This window comes from Hyla sarda, chromosome 1 (genome assembly GCF_029499605.1).
Source record: "Hyla sarda isolate aHylSar1 chromosome 1, aHylSar1.hap1, whole genome shotgun sequence".
In the NCBI taxonomy this organism is placed as follows: domain Eukaryota; kingdom Metazoa; phylum Chordata; class Amphibia; order Anura; family Hylidae; genus Hyla; species Hyla sarda.
In genome coordinates, this window is record NC_079189.1 from 296,109,827 (window position 1) to 296,124,867 (window position 15,041).

Below are 15,041 nucleotides of genomic sequence, written 5' to 3' on the forward strand. Positions count from 1 at the left end.
TAATAAACATATTTGGTATCGTTGCATGCGTAAATGTCAGAACTAAAAATATATAATGTTAATGATCCCGTACGGTGAACGGCGTAAACGTCACGTCACATCAAACTGCAAAAAAATGAATAAAAAGCGATCAAAAAGTCACATATAAGCAAATGTGGCAAAAACAAACTACAGATCATGGTGCAAAAAATGAACCCTCACACATCCCTGAATATGGAAAAATAAGAAAGTTAGAGGTGGTCAAAATAGGGCAATTTTAAACATACTGATTTTGTATAAAAAGTTTGAGATTTTTTAAAAGCAGTACAATAATAGAAATGTATGTAACCATGGGTACCATTTTAATCGTATTGACCCAGAGAATAAAAAAAACATGTTATTTTTACCGCAAAGTGTACAGTGCGAAAATGAAACCCCCCCAAATTAGCTAAACTATGATTTTCGTTTAAATTTCCTTACACAAATTTTTTTTGGGGGGGTTTACCATAAATTTTAGGGTAAAATGAGTGATGTCATTATAAAGTACATCTGGTCACGCAAAAAACATGCCCTCATATAGGTCTGGGAATGGAAATATAAAAGAGTTATGAATTTTAGAAGGCGAGGAGGAAAAAATGAAAACGCTAAAATAAAATTGGCTTTGTCCTTAAAGGGGTTATCCACAATAAGATGATTTTAGTACTTACCTGGCAGGCAGTAATGGACATGCTTAGGAAGGATCTGCTCTTGTCTTGGGGCTAAATGGCTATGTTGTGAGATTACCATAACACTGTGGCTAGCTTTTTCTGAACTTGTATTTCCTGTTTGACTTCTGTTTTTTTTTTTACTATAAATCCCACAATTCCATTTTCCTCCCTCTCACACATCAGCCACCCCACCCATTGAAACAAAAGACCTGTGGTTTTCAATCAGGGTGCCTACAGCTGTTGCATTAGTTGCAGATTGATCCCTCCACCCATTGAAGCAGACAGGCTCCCTGTCATCAGCTGAGTCAGGTCTCGGCCGCATTGAGAGCTGGGAAAGATCCGAGACAACAGTCATTTTGTATGCTGTTAAAAATAAATATTGGGGTGAAAACCACAGAAGAATTTTGAGAAAACCATCACACAAAGGTACAGACACTATATTATGAACTACACTAACTTTACAGCCCCTGTAGCATAGTCAAATAAAAAAAATTCCTGGAATACCCCTTTGAGGTCAAAATGGGCCTGGTCCTTAAGGGGATAAGAAATGAAGCTGAGCTCTGTTTGGTTCCTGTGGGCAACAAAGACAGGTTTAGTTTTTTTTGACAAGTTCTAGAAACATAGAAAATGCAAAAAAAAAATTTAAATCCTTTGCTTTGATCCTGTTATGTTTTATATAACAATTAAAATTGAGATATGTGTAGAAAATTATTTCTATATATGCCTAATGAGATTCGCTATTTTGTCCTTCCTTTTACCAATCCTGTGTCTGGCTATAAGACAACTTGTAGCAGCAGGATACTCTCCAGTCTACCCAATATGCAATAGGATACCAGAATTTTTAATCCCTACCCCTTGGCTATATCCCACCCCCATCAGAAGTCTACAGGCAAAAATGGAATAGGTTGGTACATAATTTAACACTCTACTGCTTGTAGGACATTTATGAGGCAAAACCAGAAGGCCCCCTGAAAAAGACTCCACCGTATTTGTTACCTGTGTACATTATACCCCTAGTTTTAGCAAACAAATACTAATCCAAGATACGGTCATGTAAAAGGGGCCTTATACCGAAAATCCTGCAGACTGACAATATTGTGGACAATTTTATATTGTTTACTTGTTAGGTTTAGTGTCTCTAGTGTCCCCGTGTGTGCACGTTTGTCAGTTATTCAAACATAAACCATTTTGCATTGTGGGATTAAATGACACATTTTATTTACTTATTTGTTTTTAATGTGTTACATTTGAAATTTAGGTAAGGGAGGTTTGGATATGGGTCATTTTCAGGCAGGCAGAGCAAGAGACAGAGGCACCAATATATTCAAAGTCCAGATGGTGCCCATGGGCTCCACCCAGCTTTATGTCCCGCACTATGGGCACACAGTCAGCCAGGGTAGTAGGATTCACAGTTAACATACAAGGGTCATAGATAAAAGGTTCGAGGCTGAAGGTTAAGGGGATATCAGTAGAACCTGCAGCAACTCTCTATTCACATGATTACAATGTATCGCAAAATATTAAATCATATACAATAGCTAAGGGATAAAAAAATAAAGCTACACTTTCATATCACATCTCCGGACTTCACTCTGAATGAAACACAATTCAAATGACTATACTGGCAGCAATAATGTTGTCACACACTGGAGCACATTCCAAATGACATGTTGGACCTCACACGGGGATTCTAACACGAGGCAATTTGTACGCACTAAACACTGATATTGAGAATAGAGAATTTCACTATGAATCGGTTTCTGCTTTCTTCTTTTTTATAAGTTGTTAATACATTTAGGGTATTATTAAAAAGAATGGCAAATATGTAGTATTGGGAAATTTATATTTAGTCTTCCATATTCTCAAACAGGCAAACCAAATCACTATACCTAATTTTTCTATTGTTTATCTGTAATGGACAATATATATTGGAACCCTGTTGAAATTCTCAAAATTTACTAGGATCTAACGGGCTGTGTTGACCTTATTTCTTCTTTTCACCACATTGTTTCCTGTAATGTCCCAATTTTGTAACAAACTCATCAAAAAAATCCTGCATGTACCCGGCATCCAATCCAGCCATCTGCTTATGTGTTCAACCTACAGATCATAAATTCCCTCTCAACAGTTCAGGATGGTGGTCATAAAAGTGATCACAGGAGGTAGAGGAGATAAGGGGCATCTATTAAAAAAGTCACTGGATGTTTTCACTTAACACAAAATGGCAGTAGCGTTCATAATATAGAGAGAGCTGCAGATTCTTCAGAAGGGAATATCAGGAGCAAATATAGCCAAGGAGTATGAACACTTGTATGTTGTATGATGCTCCTCTCAGTCAATATTAAGGTGAAGTGAATGGAAGTCTCCTTCCTAGTCAAGAGAACTTGTAAATTCAGTATTGAATGAATAAGATATTGTCCATATTGTTTGTAAATTAAGAGAATGTCCTCTCAGATTTCATACAGAGCATTACATAGAAGAAAGGAGACCACCGTTAAAGTTTTGGATCATGGAGGGGACTCCTGAAAGGCTGAGGTGGATAGAAAGAGTACCCCTTTTATAAACTAAAGGCTTCAGGGTAGTAGCTCTCCATCCAGGAATTATGGTAAAGTACAACCTCCAATTTCAGGCTTTATGGTGTATGATGGTTAGAGGAAAGGCACACCTTTTCCCTACCGTCACCTGCTTACATAACGCTACAGCATTTGCACCTCTGTTTCTTCATAGTTAGATCCTGCTCTCCACTTTTGGGTGCTGCTGTGTCATTGGTCTCTGGCTTCTCATTCTTGTTAGGAGGATCTACAGGAGCACCATTAGGAGGATGCTGTGCCTTTTCTGCATCTACATCAGCATTTGGCTGTGGATCTCCATCACCAATGACGACCAGTTCAGCAGTGATGGCCTCTTCCAAACCCAGCACCTTTTTTGTTTCATTCTCATCTTCAACATTCTGGTAGCCCATAAAAATCATGGTTACTGGTTGCTCTGGGCCTGGTGAAGTCTCAGGAGGTCGAGCCTGCACACCAGGGATTTCTTTTCGAGGAGATGCTCTTTGGATTGTGGTCTTTTCATCTGATGTCAAGGAGACTTCAGTAAGAGTTGCTTCCTCTGCCTTGTGGATCAGATCCTCCACCTCCGTAGAACTGAGTTGGTGGACTGTATCATTAGGAGCTGCAACCTCTGATCTCACTGCATGTACAACTGTAGACAAATTAAAGAGATTATAAGGAACATGTATAGGATACTGTGTACACAGAGCAAATGTAAGAGGTAGTTACAATATGACGGTAAATATTGTCATCACTTTTATGCTGCCTGAACCACAGGTCATCCACCGGTCCCTGGAGGCTTCTCCTCAACCCACCAGCATTGAAGGATAGAACATTCCCTGTTCAGGTATAGGGAGAGAGCTATCAGTGGGTGGGGAGAAGCCACCAGGGACCACCCCTGGTTCAGGCACAATGGAAGTGATGACAGGTTTTCATTAAAGTAATTTTTGAAATATTTATGATATGAGCTGCAGACACTGTCAGAAAGGTGACAGAACAATGATAGCAAATGTATGTTTGTTAGTGTTCATAAGTTTGCCCCACTGATTTCCTCATTAGGAGTTGGGACTGAGCTTCTTAAGTGCCATTGTTTGACACCCATCAGACAGTAAGGGAAGGGAGGGGCACCCGGAGCCAAGCAATGCTATGACACCAAAATTGACACTGTCAGAATAACTTTTGATATGTTATAAAGCATGCAAAAACAATATGTTTAGCAATTTTTTTCATTAGAAATTTTTCAGTATCTCTTACTGAAAAAGCCAGTCAAGAAAGTGGCCACTAGGGGTCTTCTGCCTCCTGGGACACATACCAGTCCTGCAGTGTCCAGTGGTCAGGGATACGTCATGGACACCATGAGTCATTGACAGGGCTGCAGGCAGGTCTAGAGCTGCTGTGCTTGCCCACGGCCCTCTGTGAGTCAGAGCAGAGTGAGGGAGGGGGAGGAGTCATCACAATGAGGAGAAGAGAGGGACACGCCCCATGCCTCTGCATGGACAGAAACCTCACTGAGCAATGATGGCAATTAAAAAAAAAAAAGGTAATTCCAAGAGAAATATAGGTTGTAGACACATAAAAATTAGATGCACATGATAAGGATGAGGTGCTGAGCAACAAATAACAGTTTTTTTTTGCGATTTGACAGGTACGTTTTAAGCAGGCAGCCCTCCTCAATATTTGAGCCTGGAGATAAAATCATCATTTTACAAGTTTTGGTAAAACCCCTTAACACTGGTTATGCTTGATATCGCCATTCTTTCACCTATCTGATGGTGTCTGCAGCTTGTATCATCTCTACAAGCTGACAGATTTCCTATGGTTCCACAGTTCTGTATAGAAAACAATAATCATAGGATTACACATTCACAATATGTAAAATAATAGGGCAATTTCATGTTAAGAAAACTATCATTTGTAATAGGAAAACATTAGGAAATAAGGTCATTGGGGAGATTTATCAAAACCTGTACAGAGGAAAAGTTGCTGAGTTGTCCATTGCAACCAATCAGATTGCTTTGCAGAGGCCTTGTTAAAAATGAAAGAAGCGATCTGATTGGTTGCTATGGGAAACTCAGCAACTTTTCCTCTGGACAGGTTTTGATAAATCTCCCCATTGAGAAGAAAATGGCAAAATAAATAGGTGAGAAAAAAACAATTCTAAAGAGTGTTGAATTAAAGGGGTTATCTGGGATTAGAAAAACACTGCCACATGTGTCCTGGGGCTGTGTGTGGGATTACAACTCAGCTTCATTCTCGGCAATGGAACTAAACCGCAATACAACACACAAACTAAGGATATGAGTGGTGCTGTTGCTCAAAGAAAGCAGCTATGTTTTTATAATCCTGGATATCCCCTTTAAATATTAAAATGTATGTTCACCAACATTTGGCCCACTGGTCACTACTTGTACCAGCACAAGTAACTGTGTATCAGTGAAAGAGGACCTGTGGCCTTCCCTTCCCCCAAAAAATGAGATAACACTATGATTAAATAGCTTAGGGTGCCCTGTTCACACACATTTTTACAGTTTCTTGATACACCATCCTGTTTCTGATACTGTGGGTTTATATTTATAGTTTGTCTGACAATTCAAGGAATGAGTCAGATGGGTGTGAACATTTTTAATAATAATGTTAATAATGGGAGTGAATATTTGTTAATGGGCGGGGTTATACAGTCATTTGCTCCCAGTATTAAAATTAAGATCACGCCCATCTGACTGATTCTGTAGATGGTCAGACAAACTATAAATCTTCATATTTCAGGAAAGAAAGGGCATATAAAGAAACATTAAAAAGTGTATGATCAGGACACTCTATTCTATATAATGACAGTAAAATGTTTGCCATTGGCCACAGGTCTTCTTTAATGATATAAAATGATGTTTACCACTGGGGAGAAGAAAACACCTGACCTTCCAGAGCCCCCTACCTTTCTGTGAATCTTCATACACCTTGACCCCCTGCAGGGGGTGCTCTTGAGGGAGCACAGTGTTGCTAGAGAGGACCTTAGTCTCCCCTGTGATTCTGTCCTTCTCTACTGTGATCTCCACAGAGTACATTGCTGGGATACAAACAGGACAGTGACATTAAATCTCACAATACCCCTCAAGCCCTCCCATTATCCTGCTGAGGGGCAGCAAGCAAGGGTAGGTAGATACAGGAGGGAGTGAGCTTAAAGTGAGAACAGCAAAGCAGGGAGATTGCAGGGACAACAGCCATACTCTTCAGTTTGCTTAGTCCCTGGCACAGAATATTATTCATGCTGTGGGGAATCCAAAGGCACAAGCAGCAGACTGTGATCAGCACAGCCAGGCTCCGATGCACTACTGCAGTATGCCGCTAAGTGGAAGGATTCTTTCCAGTGCTCATAATATTTTAAGGCATTTCGGATGTGTGCAGGTGAAGCATCAGCAAAATAAAAAAAATTCCAAGACAGAAGTTATAATTGAGAATTGTTATTTTCTACATCTTCGGTTACTATATAACTTTGTTTTAAGATTTTAGCCAACATACTTATATTTTACCATTTCAATTATCTCATTGTACTAACCATTGGGAGTCTTCCCATAAATTATTATATAGGTGGTACCAAACACCTCATCGAATAATGCGGATGTATTCGCAGACATCTCCCTTTTGTTGGAGATGTGGGAACATACTATACCATTGGTGGGAATGCTCCTTTATTATTCAATTTTGGAGTAAAGTTTATATTTTTTTTATTCTATATTGCTGTATGATCTTCCCTGGAGCCAGGAATTGCATTATTATCTTTGGGTTTGTCTGATCATGCAGTAGACAGCCGTGCCATTATTATCCATGTTCTTACTAACGCTTGTGTTATGATAGCGGCATTATGGAAATCTAAAGATGTCCCTGATATTTCTGCTCTTATATACAGAACAGAAAACACATATTATGGAAGGTCTTATTGCAAGACGTGAAGGGAAAAGTCGGAGTTTTGTATAATGTAAAAACATTAGATGTAAAATACACTAGAATTCCGCTGTGAATATTAGTAAAAATAACATAGAGATACCTTTTGTAAACTTTTGTTATATGTAAAGTAATTCCAACTCCTCATAACACTATTTTAGTAACTTTTTTTTCTTCTTTTTTTCTAGTGTTCTTTGCTGGGTAGAAAGGTGGACATAGCAGGTACAATAGACTGATTTACATATCTTATTGTTCTGTTCTTTTCTCTTTTTCTTTTTTCCTCTCCCCTTTTCCCTTTTTTAAGAAATTCTAACTTATGATTGTCAGAATGATAATATTTAGTTTTTCTCATAATTACGTAATTATTAATCTCTCTTTCTTTATGAACTATTATGATTAAGTATTTTATTTTTCATATTCTCTATGAATTTTTAGATAATGTAGGACTATGGTAATCCGATTAATATGTGATTTTTGAATAAAAATAAAGATTTGAGTCAACATATGTAATAACAGCAGAGATTCTGTATTAACAATTCCAAATAAGCAACATAATTGTTATTTTATCTCCATTTGCTTCTCCTCTGTCATCTGTGCCTGTATTGGGGAGAATTATTTTATAGATTATGGGGGAGATTTATCAAAACTTGTACAGAGGAAAACTTGCCCAGTTGCCCATAGCAACCAATCAGATTGCTTCTTTCATTTTTCACAGGCCTTCATAAAAATGAAAGAAGCAATCTGATTGGTAGCTATGGGCAACTGGGCAAGTATTCCTCTGCACAGGTTTTGATAAATCTCCCCCATTATCCCTTATCTGTCCAAGTATAATAGACCAACATACAGACCAAAGATTTCTACGAGAAGAGAAGCTGTTTGTGCACTGTCCCTATAAGGCTCGGGGTACATACGGACATTTTGTGTCATAACAGCCGCAGTCTACAGTAAAACATTTATTCACATGACTCTGTCAACAATCTTTTATGAGACATCATGTAAAAAAATATAAAAAGAAATATACGGGAGGAATGTTGCATGCAAGTCTCTGCCAAGGACCGCCACTGCCATAAGATTGGAGATGTCAAGTGCAAAGTCTGTGTGCAGCCCCGGACCTAGGACCTCTTTAATGGCAGAAGAAAGCAACGCATGCAATTTGGCCTCCTAATACTCATTTCAGTGTAGAAATCCCACGCTGTGCCAGCTTTTTGCCTGTGGAAGTATTGCTCTTCTTTTCAGATTACATGGTTTTATGTAATGAGACAAGTCGTGTTAACTTCAGAAGTGCCCAGCCATGCTTCTTTCTTGAATGCTAAGAAAGCCAAGCAATGCCCAGCACAGTATGAGATGCTGCTTGCTTTGTTTGACATCCACCTACCTGCACGCATCATATCTGGACTATCTGTTTTCTTAGCGGGGGACTGTGAAATAGTCTGATCTATGAGAAAAATACAAATGATATGTTAAAAGGCATGTAGCTGTGAGCTCAGATTAAAGCAGTCAAGCAGAAACCATACTAGTATCCACCTCTAAATGGACCCAAATGGGAAAAACCATTGTAGAACTTACCCCTGGTAGTGTTCACCATTGTCTGCAATGAAACAGAAGAGGATTAGTGTATATGGACATGTGTCTGTGACAATACCATGCTTCTATGACTGCTTATTAATTCTACATTCTTAGTGGCATAGAATCATGTCATGAAAATCTTCCTAAACTGTGCATAACAAACCTTACTTATGTTTATGGAGTATGCATAGAGTAAGTATGAGAACATGCTAAGTTGTCTGTTTTTAGTGAAGAATCACCAAATCTTTCCGCACATTGACAAACTAACTAAACTACAAGTGTATGGGGCATGCGGTAACCAATAACATCCACCAACATCACTGTATGTAGGAATGTAAAAAGGACATACCGTATATACTCGAGTATAAGCCGACCCGAATATAAGCCGAGGGGTGGGAGTCGAGTTATTGACTCGACTATAAGCCTTGGGTGGGAAATACATCATCCCCCCATGTCATCATCCAGACCCCCCGTCATCATCCCCCTCCCTTCATCATCTCCATCTGTCAATACCTTCATCAGTGGTCTTCAACCTGCGGACCTCCAGATGTTGCAAAACTACAACTCCCAGATAGCCATCGGCTATCCGGGCATGCTGGGAGTTGTAGTTTTGAAACCTCTGGAGGTCCGTAGGTTGAAGACCACTGCAGCCTTCGTCATCATCCAGACACCCCCTTTAGTTTTCTACTCACCTCCCCTCGGTTGGAAGGAAGGGTGAGCTGGTCCGGGCCATCTATGCTGCAGGGACCTTCTGGTGGGGGAGGGTTAGTCGTTCCGGGCTGTCCATTTTCACCCGGGGGGGCCCTCTTCTCCGCTCCGGGCCCGGCCCCGGACTAGTGACGTTGCCTTAATGATGACTCACAGGGACGTTCATGCGCGTCCCTGTGTGTCGTCGTCGTCATCAAGGCAACGTCACCAGTCCGGGGTCGGGCCCAGAGCGGAGAAGAGGGCCCCCCCGGGTGAAAATGGACAGCCCGGAACGACTAACCCTCCCCCACCAGACGGTCCCTGCAGCATAGATGGCCCGGACCAGCTCACCCTTCCTTCCAACCGAGGGGAGTAGAAAACTAAAGGGGGGAAGGGTCTGGATGATGACGAAGGCCGCAGTGGTCTTCAACCTGCGGACCTCCAAAGGTTTCAAAGCTACAACTCCCAGCATGCCCGGACAGCCGTTGGCTGTCCGGGCATGCTTGGAGTTGTAGTTTTGCAACATCTGGAGGTCCGCAGGTTGAAGACCACTGAAAAGGGATTGACAGGCAGAGAGTTCACTTGAGTATAAACCAAGGGGGCGTTTTCAGCACGAAAAACTCGGCTTGTACTCAAGTATATATACGGTAGCTGGCCCTCTCATTGGTGGGCAATGCAATTTCGGTCCCATGTCAACTCAGGTTCTTTATGAACATGTTACATACCAACTTCAGTTACACACACTGACAACTGTTTATTGTTAGTTCTCATGTAGAGGGATACATATACTTGTTTTCTAAATTACCAATATTTAACTGTCTCAGGTTTTAAACAATACTGTAGGTGTAGGTGTAGACTAGCCTTTACTATGTCTCCTATACACTCCATACACACAGAGTAGGAGATCCTGCTTCTCTAAATCTCTATAACACACTCTCAGAAGCAGCAGCATGGAAGACATACAGCAGTGGTAGGAGTGCAGCTGTGACCTGTTTCACTGCACTTCCTCCCTCCTATGTTAATTAGACCTCAATCTTTTTCAAAATATGCAATAACATTTTCATCAATCAGAACAAATAATCCTAATGGTGAAAAGAAACAGGTCTCTTGCAATGCAGTTGCGTTACAGTAGGCCATATGCAGTAAATACTTCTGAAATGCTACTGTTAGGCAATGTTCATACAGCGGAATGTCTGCACAGAAAATGTACTGCCCATTATTTTCAGTGGGCATTGCACTGACTCAGGGGCTCCCATCTGCCCCCCCCCCCAACTAAAATATCCCCCCATCAGGGCGAGACTGTAATCGGGTATTTTCCTGGTGGACAGTGCCATCCGCAGGGCTGGGTGCAATGAAGAAAACTGTCTTACAGATGTGATACAGTTAAATGTCAATGTCAATCACTCTTGTGGCTGCCCCCAATATTGATGGCAGCCACAAGAGGCAGAGCGTCCCTCCTCTGTGCTCTAGCACATAAATGACATCATTATCATGCGCCGGAGCACAGACCAGAGCAAACGAGGGGAAAGGTCATGCTACGCAAGAGCTAGGTGAGTGTTTGGTGTTTTTTTTATTATTTTATTCTTGACTAGCTAAAAGGCGCTACTATTACTACCTAAAGGGGGTTACTGTTGCTACATACAGGGGGGTGCTGTTGCTACCTAAAGGGAGTCCTGTTACTATCTAAAGGGGGTTCCTGTTGCTACATACAGGGGGGTGCTGTTGCTACCTAAAGGGAGTCCTGTTACTACCTAAAGGGGGTTCCTGTTGCTACATACAGGGGGAGCTGTTGCTACCTAAAGGGAGTCCTGTTACTACCTAAAGGGGGTTCTATTGCTACCTAAAGGGGGATTCTATTGCTACCTGAAGGGGGTACTATTGCTACCTAAAGGGGGGGTTCTATTACTACCTAACAGGGGTACTGTTACTACCTAAAGGGGGCTTTTATTACTACTTAAAGGGGAGTACTGCTTGTACCTAAAGGGGGCTACTGTTGCTACCTAAAGAGGAGTACTGTTACTACATAAAGGGGGGGGGGGGGGTACTGTTACTTCCTAATGGGGTGTACTGTTACTACCTAAAGGGGGTACTGCTCAAATTCCGCTCACGTTCAGCAAAGCTGAAAAAAATTAGCAGTCTGCTTTTCTGAGCAGAATTTGAGCAGAAAAGCAGAAATTCTGCTGTGTGAATGTGGCCTTAGGGTACGTTCACATGGGTCTATTTCCTGCAGATTAATTGCAGCGTAATTGCGGATTTTGCTACCATTGACTTAGATGGGTCAGTGGAAAATCCGCAATAGTGGTAGATTTGCAGATTTTCAACAGACGCATTAAAGTTAATGGTAGCAAACTCTGCAGGAAAGCTGCAGGAAACAGGCCGTGTACCCTTAGCCTGGATCTCCACTTTTTTTTTGGAAAACTGCCACTGCAGTTCTTTAGCCACAGCCACATGTGTATTCAAAAGGAATGAGCAATATAAAAGAAAACCTTATACTTCTTCTTCCTGCTGGATCCACTTCTGGCTTTGGCTCAAAAACTGCAGTGGCTGTATTCCAAAAAACTGGAAAGTGAGAATTCAGCCTTAACCTGCATTACTTGCCAGCTTTTGCTATTTATCTATTAGGCTGTAGTTAGTAAAACTGACAAACATTTAAAAAACAGCATTTCAGAAGTATTTACTGCTTATGATGCAACGCAACCAGATTGTGTGTTTTCACCCTAATGGTTTAAAGGGGCACTCCGGTGGAAAACTTTTTTTTTAAATGAACTGGTGCCAGAAAGTTAAACAGATTTGTAAATTACTTCTATTAAAAAAATCTTAATACTTTTTGTACTTTTTAGCAGCTGTATGCTACAGAGGAAATTCTTTACTTTTTGAATTTCTTTTTTGTGTTGTCCATTGTGCTCTCTGCTGACACCTCTGTCCATGTCAGGAACTGTCCAGAGCAGGAGAGGTTTGCTATGGGGATTTTCTCCTGCTCTGGACAGTTCCTGACACGGAGAGAGGTGTCAGCAGAGAGCACTGTGGACAACACAAAAAATAAAAAATAAAGATTTTCCTCTGTAGCAAACAGCTGCTAAAAAGTACTGAAAGGATTAAGATTTTTTTAATAGAAGTAATTTACAAATCTGTTTAACTTTCTGGCACCAGTTCATTTAAAAAAAAGTTTTTCACGGAGTACCCCTTTAAGTATACAGTGCTTTCTGTACATAGTGAGCTGATTTCTTATAGCCATTATGTGCTGTAATGATGTAGCAATCTGTTGTTTTTGCATTTTTGTATTATTTGGTAGTTAGGGAGTGATATATTTGATTATAACTATGAAGTGGCAAAATTCTAGCTGTTCTAAACATGTGTATTGCCCAATAGCCTGCAATAAACTAATCATAGATACCATAGACATAGTAAGTCATGATAAAAACATACACTGTTATATCTATAGTATAATCAAATAAAACATCGATGTGATAAACGTTGTTACTAGAGATGAGCGAACTTACAGTAAATTCGATTCGTCACAAACTTCTCGGCTCGGCGGTTGCTGACTTTTCCTGCATAAATTAGTTCAGCTTTCTGGTGCTCCGGTGGGCTGGAAAAGGTGGATACAGTCCTAGGAAAGAGTCTCCTGGGACTGTATCCACCTTTTCCAGCCCACCGGAGCACCGGAAAGCTGAACTAATTTATGCAGGAAAAGTCATCAACTGCCGAGCCGAGAAGTTCGTGAGGAATCGAATTTACTGTAAGTTCGCTCATCTTTAGTTGTTACGTCACTTGTGTCTAAAGGTTTATATATACTGTGACGAAACATAAGAGGTTTTTCACTGACCATACATAGAGAACTGGGTACATACTTGTTTGGCACAACTGATCAAATGCTAAGTGACAGTATGCAATGTGTAAATTTGTTGCCAAATGGTTAAATAGTTTTGTTCTTAATTTATCTGAAAACCTTTTTGACACAGTGGGGCTTCCAGACACATTTGGCGCTGTTTATTACCACTGGGTGTAAGTACAATAGGATCATATATGTTTTTCCCAAAAGCAAACCTTGGGGGAATGTCTGCAGACTCTATGTCTATAAGCTTTCCTCACACTAGCAGCAAGACTTACTGTACATCAAAAGCCTCTAGTACATTAAGCCTTTATGATAAGCCTCTTTCGCTCCGATGTTTACTTGGGGGTGTTTATTGTGGTGTTTCAGCACATGAAATCATTTGTTGTGCTGATTTTCTGTGTTAAATCCTTACAGTTTGCAGATCACTGTGGAGGAGATGGCATTTCTTGCTCCCAGGATACTTGTGGGTGTAATAGCATGGCGTAAGGAGCAAGAATTATTCATAAAGGATAATGAAGCGCAGACTTGGTATGGATATTATAACTCTCCTTTAACATGTCTCCTCATTACCAGTTGTTACTTTGTTTTTATGATATGGTTTTAGCTTTTAGTTCCTGTTTGAGATACGCTACGTTTGTCATTGTGAATACTCTGATACACGTAATCTTTTCTAATACGTACTCTGTACATAAAAGCCGTCTCTTTCAAATCAGTATGTATGCACTAGCCTGACGAAGAGTCTGTTACGGACTGGAACAGTGTTGTTTTGTGCTAAATAAACTAATTTTTAAGAACATTAACAGATATTTCAGTTCCTGTTCATGTCCGAGGACCAGCGCTGTGCATAAGTTCCTTTTTCTTTTACTAATTGAGTGTAATCTACAGGGAGAGCCAAGTCTCCACCAGATGAACTACAGCGGCAGGTCCCATTGTGGAAATAGATGTCTTCATAGGTGTTGTGCTTTGAGCGCAACACAATTAGGGTAGTGCAAATTCTTGCACCAACTTTGATTTATTTTTCATCTGAACATATTGCACTAGGGGCACATTTTCTCCTTTTTTTGTTTTACCTGTGGTTCATTTTAAAAGAGGCCTGTGAAAAATGAAAGAAGCAATCTGATTGGTTGCTATTGGCAACTGCACCACTCTTCCTCTGCACAGGTTTTAATAAATCTCCCCCTATATGACCTGGCGAGTAGACAACATAACAGGCAGATTGGCTATGTTCTTTTTCTATTCATTAGAAGTAGTGATCGATCGATTATCGGTACGGCCGATATTATCGGCCGATAATCACGATTTTGGGCATTATCGGTATCGGCAATTATCTTGCCGATAAGCCGATAATGCCCCCCACACCGCCCCCACCGCACTGCGACCGCCACCCCCCCGACCCGCCGCACCGCACCCCCGACCCACCGCACCGCGTCGCACCCCCCACCGTGATGCTGGGCGGTATACCGGTATGGATTTTTGCCCATACCGCTATACCGGTCGGGCCCCTCCCCCACCCTCCGAGTCAATAAAAAAATTAAACTTACCCGTAATGGGGGTGGTCCGGGCCATCCATCCTTCCTTCCTGTAGTGTCCGGGGGTGTTCCGGGTGGAGGGTGAACCGGTCCTGGCTGTCCTTCTCCGGCGGTCATCTTCTCCACTCCGGGCAGGCTACGGCCTAGTATACTGCATAGACGTCGCTACGCCGTGACGTCAGGTGCGTCGCTGCGCACGGGCGTCACTGCGCAGCGGCGTCTATGCAGCGTACTAGGCCGGAGCCTGCCC

The 15,041-nt window shown here is 41.2% G+C and overlaps 1 protein-coding gene across 2 annotated transcripts in view; it reads right to left on the reverse strand.

The window, feature by feature from the left end:
• Nucleotides 1-1,872: 1,872 nt before the first annotated feature.
• Nucleotides 1,873-15,041, reverse strand: part of PALM (paralemmin) — a 98,323-nt gene continuing 85,154 nt past the window's right edge. Inside the window, exons 6-9 of one of the 2 annotated variants that reach the window (XM_056518008.1) lie at nt 8,741-8,762; nt 8,550-8,609; nt 6,168-6,299; nt 1,873-3,887 (exon numbers count right to left, since the gene is read on the reverse strand). In XM_056518008.1, the coding sequence (XP_056373983.1) occupies nt 3,373-3,887; nt 6,168-6,299; nt 8,550-8,609; nt 8,741-8,762 (729 nt within the window). In that variant the 3' untranslated portion in view covers nt 1,873-3,372. The remainder of the gene's footprint in view (nt 3,888-6,167; nt 6,300-8,549; nt 8,610-8,740; nt 8,763-15,041) is intronic. The other variant, XM_056518009.1, reaches the window with a different exon arrangement.